General features: G+C 41.2%; 2 protein-coding genes across 2 annotated transcripts in view; both read left to right on the top strand.

Moving 5' to 3' along the window:
• The first annotated feature begins 4,365 nt into the window (after positions 1 to 4,365).
• LOC118426574 lies at positions 4,366 to 7,013 on the top strand. Its single transcript, XM_035836099.1, has 2 exons — positions 4,366 to 4,890; positions 6,752 to 7,013. Exons 1-2 carry the CDS (start codon positions 4,700 to 4,702, stop codon positions 7,011 to 7,013), a joined length of 453 nt encoding a protein of 150 aa, XP_035691992.1. The 5' UTR covers positions 4,366 to 4,699.
• A 538-nt stretch (positions 7,014 to 7,551) lies between these two features.
• The window catches only part of LOC118430428 (transmembrane protein 26-like), a 9,338-nt gene continuing 9,209 nt past the window's right edge, over positions 7,552 to 7,680 (top strand). The window contains exon 1 of the mRNA XM_035841293.1: positions 7,552 to 7,680. This exon is cut by the window's right edge and continues 104 nt beyond it. Coding sequence (XP_035697186.1) covers positions 7,575 to 7,680 — 106 coding nt within the window. The 5' untranslated portion in view covers positions 7,552 to 7,574.

Raw genomic sequence — 7,680 nt, 5'->3', positions numbered from 1 at the left:
AACAGCTTCCACGAGCCTCTATTTTCCCCCACAAAGAAGGCATTTACAATTAATGAATGCATAACCCCAATTCGACAATTTAGTAAACGCAAGTAAGTGAGGAATCTTCAAAAACAACTAATAGTAAAACCAACATGTCAGATACAAGCACAGTCACGACAACAAGTACGTCAGATCTGATATGAATTGTCTGGTATGAGAAGATGACTGTTGTGCTGCTTCATCTACATACCAGAGTGACCAGGGCCCTAGCCAGTGTCCGTTTTTCCGTCAATTGACGGAAATTTGCTGCGTGTGACGGAAAAATTTTAAAAGCAAACCGTCAATCTTGACGAACAAAAATCCTTGGTGGAAGCTACAGGCCGCTTGGGGACGCCATCCACGGCCGTAAAAGCCACACACTTTTTGTTTTGCTATTGTTATTATTGTTGACGAAGTGTGTCGGCGCCCTTTCGCATACAATAATCTCATTAAAAACCTGTTTTTCAAGGTCTCAGTTCAGTCCCTATAACTCCTGGAATAGTGTTTTCGCGACAATGGGAATTGGCTGACGGAAAAAAATTTCGAGCTGGCTAGAGCCCGGTACCAGACACTGATTGTTTCTGTCTGGTCGTTGCGAAACAAATATGTTTTTTTTTTCAGTGGGCGGTGAACACCATACTGTACATGTATCCTTATAGGATTTGGAACGTTTGTGCAAATGCCATGCGCTCCTGATATAACAAACTATATTGAAGAAATGATCGAGTGACGGGAGGTTTACTCTTCATTTTTGTTATTTTACATCATCTTCTTTCTTCTTTGTCTTTGGCATTGACCTTTGCATTTTACAACATCAATATCTGTCTTCATTTTTTGCACATATATATATATATATATATGTATATATATATATGTCTGTGTGTGTGTACGTTAATTTTGCAACCTCTTTGTACGATTTTTGATAAGGTTGAAAACGTTTTTAAGTTGCAAATTGATGCGCGTGCGGATGCCATCCATGTAATCAAATAAACATTGACTAAGATTTGTCAAAAGTAATCAAAATTCAGCTTGCAATAACGTGCTGAAGAGCATCGATAATAAGATGATGATAAATGGCTTATTGATTATTCTATTTATTTATTTATTGATCAGTGTTTACAAACAAACAGCAGCCTAGCAAGCCCTTAAATGTCTCAATAGCTCTGTTAAGGGCATCATTTAAGCACTACAGCTGTTTAAAAACTGGTCTCGTTAAAAATATTGTACATTATTGTTGAAAATTGTCGCTAATGATAACTATCATTTACATTTGTATGACATATACTCTGTCGTATTAGAATTACAATTATTTCGGAAATTTACTGTATATAAGAAGAAGCTTGCAATCGTTCATTATAAACTCGGAGACTCAGACCCCTATGAAATTTTTTGAGCTTTTGTATACATGTATTATCTTGCCTTATCTGATAAATTTATTGTCTTAGCTTGTGTGATTATGCAAATAAGGCTGTACTTCGTTAATTGATTTTGTTTACATGGTACTGTTACCAAAAATACATATACATATATTGTGTATCGAAGTCCTTTTGTTTGGCAAAATTCCATGTTTACATTTTATCACAAATTGTGCAGATAACTTGTACATTTACATAATCTATGTATATAGGTGTATATCTTTAACTAACTTACACATGTCTCAAGTAGGTGATTTCCTTTATTACTATAATGGAATCATGCATTGTATGACAAAGGTGGAACCTGTGAATACAAGCCAGGAAATAAACGTTAACCTTACTACAAAACACAATCAGCACTTTTTCAAAGACCAAGTCTTTAACCCAATGCAATGCTAGCTTTTTTGGGTTTATTTGGGTAACAAAATCAGGACACTTTAACGCTGACATTTAAAACAAAAGTGGCAAAACTGTCGGAAAGATTATGACCAGAAAAAACATCAGACATAGAAGCCTTATATTTTGTAATGTTGTAGATGACCGCTAGGAGGCCCACCATCAAACTCATTCTTTGTTTTTCCAAGAACATTTTATGTGAACTACCTATTTCCTCACTCTCCTCAGGTGAAAATGAGTACTAAGCATCTCTTAGAGACATCCTCTCGGATAGAACGTTAATCTGGAGATTCCGTGTTTTAGGAGAGCCACACCCCAAGCTCCTAAAAGAACCCACTACACTTATCGAAAAAAGTAGGTATCCATCCTGGTGTGAGTTTATCAACCGTAACTGTCTGGTCTCCGTGTGGAAAATCGTGATAGTCACCTGCTGTGTCAATTTCAATAACTATATGAATCCGTTTAGCAAACCAACAAGGCGGACATCGGACAACAACGAATCCATCTGAGTCACGTGACTACAAACGACATGTGCACCATTGCACCCTGGGAGAAGTAAAACCTAAATGTAAAAACTTTGCTCAACAGGGGTTGGTATGTGTATGTTTTGTCCACTTGGATTCCACTTCAATAAACTAGATGAATCCATTTAGAACATGGCGGGCGCCCAGAATCCATCAGAGTCACGTGACTGCAAACAACCTGTGCACCGTTGCACCCTGGGAGAAGTAAAACTAGTACGTAAACTTTGCTCCCCAGCGGGTGGTGTGTGTATGTTTTGTCCACCTGGATTCCACCACAGTCGTTGGGGGCAAAGTAATAGTTGTTAATTAGATGTTTACACGGTCTGTGTTGGCAGACTAAATAAACTACATCCTTCTCAAGGGCCGTGGATAAGATAAAAATGGAACTGTTGTCGGGGAGAGGTCTACTTTCGTCACGCCGTAAAATAAATGGAGAAAGTCGTGTGTAGGAAGGTATACACCTACACTAAAACGATCTATACTTACTGTAACATCATAACGTACAATAAACGACCCAATTGCAAAGTGATGATAATGGTGAATGAATGAAAGATTAGACCTTTATTGTATATTTTTGTCCAACCGAGCTAAGTACAGGACAGGTCACAACAAAGGCAAAATACATATGTAAGAAAACATTGGCTCTAGCTTAGCATATAAATTTGACTTCTTCTTGCTAATAACTTGAAAGTTGTGAAAATATAGGATTGTATGGATTGTCGGTTTGCTTAAACGCATGAGGAATGTACATTCTTTTAGTACTACTCGTATGTCTTAAGTGTTGGAATCTACTTTCTATACAACTAATTATGACATTTCTATTAATAATTAACATACATAGTCCAATTTACGACGGATTGCACAAATGTTCTATTGTGTTTGAGGTACAGAATTGACATGACTTAAGAAGGTAATAAAGCTACATAACATCCTATAACACCCTCCGGGTTAATTTTGGACACCTAGTTTAATTCCGGATTAACCTTAATCATTTGAAAAACGATTAACCTAATTAATTAACATTTTCAAGTATGGTATATCAAAAGGTAATTAATATGTAGGTTCCATAGGTTAATTTACAAAGTTAATTCTGGAGAATTTTGGAGAATTCTGGCTCAGGTTCCCCGAATTCTGGAGAATTCCCAAAAATAACGAAATGGGTCAACACGTATAGTGCCCTTGTAATCGTACAATTAGACGAATGACCAAATACTATCCAGCTGTTTAGGTAACGTTTTACTGTGTATCTTAGTGCCTGGACGTCTTAACCTTCAGCGACTAATCGATCTTGATATCGTTTCTTATCAGCCCAAGACCCAACGGCAATCACGTGCTCGTGAGTCATTGTCACCGAAAATGCATCGTCATAACTTTCGGCTAACACAGAGTGCGGAAAAACTCACTCTCACTCGGCAGAGAGAACCTTAGCCCCCGTTAAAAGTCGTAGCCTGGATATCAGACTGTTTCCAGGCCCTATACAACTCCTTGGTTCTAGGGCCAGCATGCCCACAAGTACATTCAACAGCGAGTTACACTCTGATAACGATAGATATTATTGAGATCGGGCAAGATAAAAGTCGTGAATCAGCGCTCGCAAAAACTAAAGTCGCCGCCCTAGAAAGTCTGCAAATGAGGCTAACTTTTGGCACCCTTTTTTTCCAGCACTGGGGAACAGCAACCTCAACATGTGGGAACGGGCGTGGTCACATTGGTCGTGCGATCGTCGTACGATGTTGATGTCATAGGATTTTCAAGCAGGCCGTGACAGAACCAACCGCCGACATGGCTCCAAAACAGCTTTCTTGTGTACCAAGGCAATTGAACTTTGTAGGAGACGTACATTTTTGTCCTCCAAAATGCCATAAGTTAGCGATCGTACGACGATCACACAATCTATGCGACCGCGCCCTATTAGATAATAGAGTTATATATTTCGGCAATATTTGTGTGAGACAAAGCGCAAAGCTCAGTACTTCTATCCATATTATTTTACAAAAATCCCCCCACTTAGGACCAAAAAGAGCGGAGTCAAATACTAGCGACCCCGGGTCAAGCCTGATCCCATCCACACTAATTGATCTGTTTTGGTGGAATCTGAGAACTTTGCTCGCGTGTTTCCCTTCTCACCACGGTAACCGCCTACGTAACAATACCCTCCCAGTCCGCACCTGCGTGCCTACAGTGAGGAGGACGTATTTCTGCTCACCTAAGACTTACATCAGAAAAACCGTCAAGCAGAAAAGCACTGGACCTTATGCCATTGCCTACAACCTTCACCGTAAAGACATGTAGCTGTCTGTTGGGAGGAAACTTTCTTTTTGATCAAAGTAAACACGCACAGGCATGTCGAGGAAGTCTACGACGTCCGCGGGTGAGATGGGGGACCGGAACGCCAACATTTCCATGGGGAATATCTCCGTTCACCCCCAGTCGGCCTCCTCGATACGATCGAAGCGGACGCTGCCGGCCCCTCCGCCCCGTGCCAGGCCGAGTCTGAGAGGAGCAAGACCTTCCCCGAGCCGAGGCATCCAGTGGTGAGTTCTCAACAGTACTCTTCAAGCAGAGGTTCGACTCTTGTCTTCTTTTACGTCATTCCAGCCTTTTTGTCCGGCTTACTATACTGTTCTCTTCATGTTCGACAGAACGGACATAAGAAAACAGTATAAAAATTTACCTAGGAATAATAATAATCATCATCATCAGGTAATAGAGAACCCGACGAAACGCCTATAGCTAAAACTCGCCCCAAAAAAAAACAGCCGGAGCCCCCGAACCTCTGCTTGGAGAGCACTGCAACATCAACACACAAGGCAGTCTGAATAGTAGGCCACTCTTGTACAATACGTGGCCTTTTTATTGAGTTATGCAATGAAGTTACCTCATTATCTTCTTAAGAAACTTCTTTCAGACAATTGGCCTTGATTATCAATTCACACTACAATATAGCCTTGGCAGAAACCTGCAGAACTCATCTTTCAATACTGCATTTCGAACGTTCTGACTTTCTTCAAGTTTTTACTTCCTTTTGAGTCGTTTGCTTGTAAACCTATCTTGGTGCTATTTGAGGTCACCAATTATTACGTCGCGAATAAGTGGATTATGTGAAAGCTGTGGGTTGATCCTAGTCGTGGGAAAAAACAGTCGTCGGTACGATTAAAACGTTTGCCAATGACCCCTCTGGTCCGTAACCAGTAGCCAACTCGTATATGGTTGGTAAATGTGAAAGTTTTGGCTTTATCTGACTACTTTCGTGTTCAAATTATGCATAATTGGCTATTTTTGTCATACCGTAGACGAAACGAACAGGAAAGTAGCTTCAATGTTCGTCTCACTGCAGTAGACAAAATACTTGTATCGCAAAGTCGGAAACAATACGTAATATTCCCAAACTTTGCGTCTTGGTTGACCTTTGTCCTTGTAGGATCACTACAAGGTGTACGTTTTAGAACTGCTGGTATGTCTTGTTTAGCGCCTGTAGAAAGGTCTCTTTGTTCTCTGTAAAGCCTTATCAGAATTTGGTTATGTAGGTAGGAATAGCGAAATCCCTGTCTTGGTGTATACCTTTTAACCCATATAGGATGTCCAAAACACAAGCAAGTGTTTTAACTATAATCCCGTGTAAAATAACTTTATATCAAATTTCAGCTGTCTAGAAATGAGCAATTGGAAACATGAAATATGTTTTCAAGAAAAAAAGCTCCAGAAAAACAATCTTGGCTAGTTTCAAGTCTATAATATTGTGCAAAGAATTCGAATGAAAAACTTCTATCATTATCGCCGATCTCATCTTTGTGTTGGGGACCTGTATAGATCCATTGTATGCTTCTGGTACCAAAAAACTACGACTTCTCGCCAAATAGTCGCCAAAATCTATAGTCTGTTATTTACTTAGACTTGCTTCCCGAAATTATTTCATCAAGTTGGTATGTCAAAGGACAGTAGATTTTTCTTTTACACAACCATATGATCTCACCTGCTGACGTTTGGATACCCGTCAGACACTTTCCTCAGAGCTTCTGACAGATATTTTGCTGCTCACCGCTATATGTAGCCGATGTAGGTGGCGCTTTTGCGAAACGTCAGTAGATGAGATCAACTGGTTGTGTAAAAGAAAACTCTACTATCTTATGACTTACCAACTTGATAAAAATTATTTTCGACCAGCAAGTCGTAGTCAATAACACGCTATAGATTTTGGTGACAATTTGGTGAGTCGTCATTTTTTTATGGTGCCAGAAGCATACAATGGATTTATTATACTAGTCCCCAACACAAAGATGGTCATGGTAGTCTTTCGTTTGAATTCTATCTACAAGCATTGACTTAAAACTTAAAACTAAAACTAAAAGAAAATTCTACTGTCCTAAGTCTTACTCCCGACCGTCTCTGTTTCAGCCCGGAAGGATGGCACACGTTCCGCATGGCTGCGGTAGACTTCTTCGGGAAGATGCTGGATGTCATCAACACCAGTTTCAACATCTTCAAGGCCATCTTGACGAGGCTGCTCTTCAGCCTGCACGCCATCATCACCATCTGGCGCACGGAGGAGAACACTCAGGAGCCGCTCTTCTGGCTCTTCTGTCTCCCGCTGTACTTCCTGCTGGTGGAGGGGGTCATCACCATCAAGAAGAGGAAGGGTTTGGAGTGGAAATGGTAAGGGTGCAGTCACACGAGCGTATCGAGTACGTATGAAGTTCGTATTGACATTTTGCATACGGAGTCGTACGCACAATACGCACCTCATACGCATCAAAACCGTGTGAGAATAAGACATAAGGGGATCCAAGTATGGGGCTAGGGGGTTCGGAACATAAGGGTGTTGGAACATGGGGTAGTCGGAACATAGGGGTGTCGGAACACGGGGGTGTCAGAACATAAGGGTGACAGAACATGGGGTTGCCAGTACATAGGGGTGTCGGAACATAGGGGTATAGGAACATAGGGGTGTCGGACATGGGGTGTCAGAACATAAAGGTGCATTGGTACATAGGGTTGCCGGGACATAGGGGTATCAGAACATAGGGGTATCAGAACATAGGGGTTTCAGAACATAAGGGGTGTCGGAACAGAGGAGGATCGCAACACAAGGATGTCAGAGGGGTGTCAGAATATTATAGGGGGTGCAACCAATTGACCCACATTGTCCAGAGGAATGTGGGTCGATGACTGACATGTTTTATCCCTGCCCAGGTTCTGTCCTAGCGTGCTGTTCTATCTAATGTCGGTCATCCCCTCCCTGTGGGTGCTGGAGTTTGACATCATGTACAAGCGGTTCAAAAGTCCCGACGAATGCCCGATGTTCTTCCCCACGGTCGCGGCGGACG

Source organism: Branchiostoma floridae, chromosome 1 (assembly GCF_000003815.2).
Source record: "Branchiostoma floridae strain S238N-H82 chromosome 1, Bfl_VNyyK, whole genome shotgun sequence".
NCBI classification, from domain to species: Eukaryota; Metazoa; Chordata; class Leptocardii; order Amphioxiformes; family Branchiostomatidae; genus Branchiostoma; species Branchiostoma floridae.
This window is presented reverse-complemented; position numbering and strand designations above follow the sequence as displayed.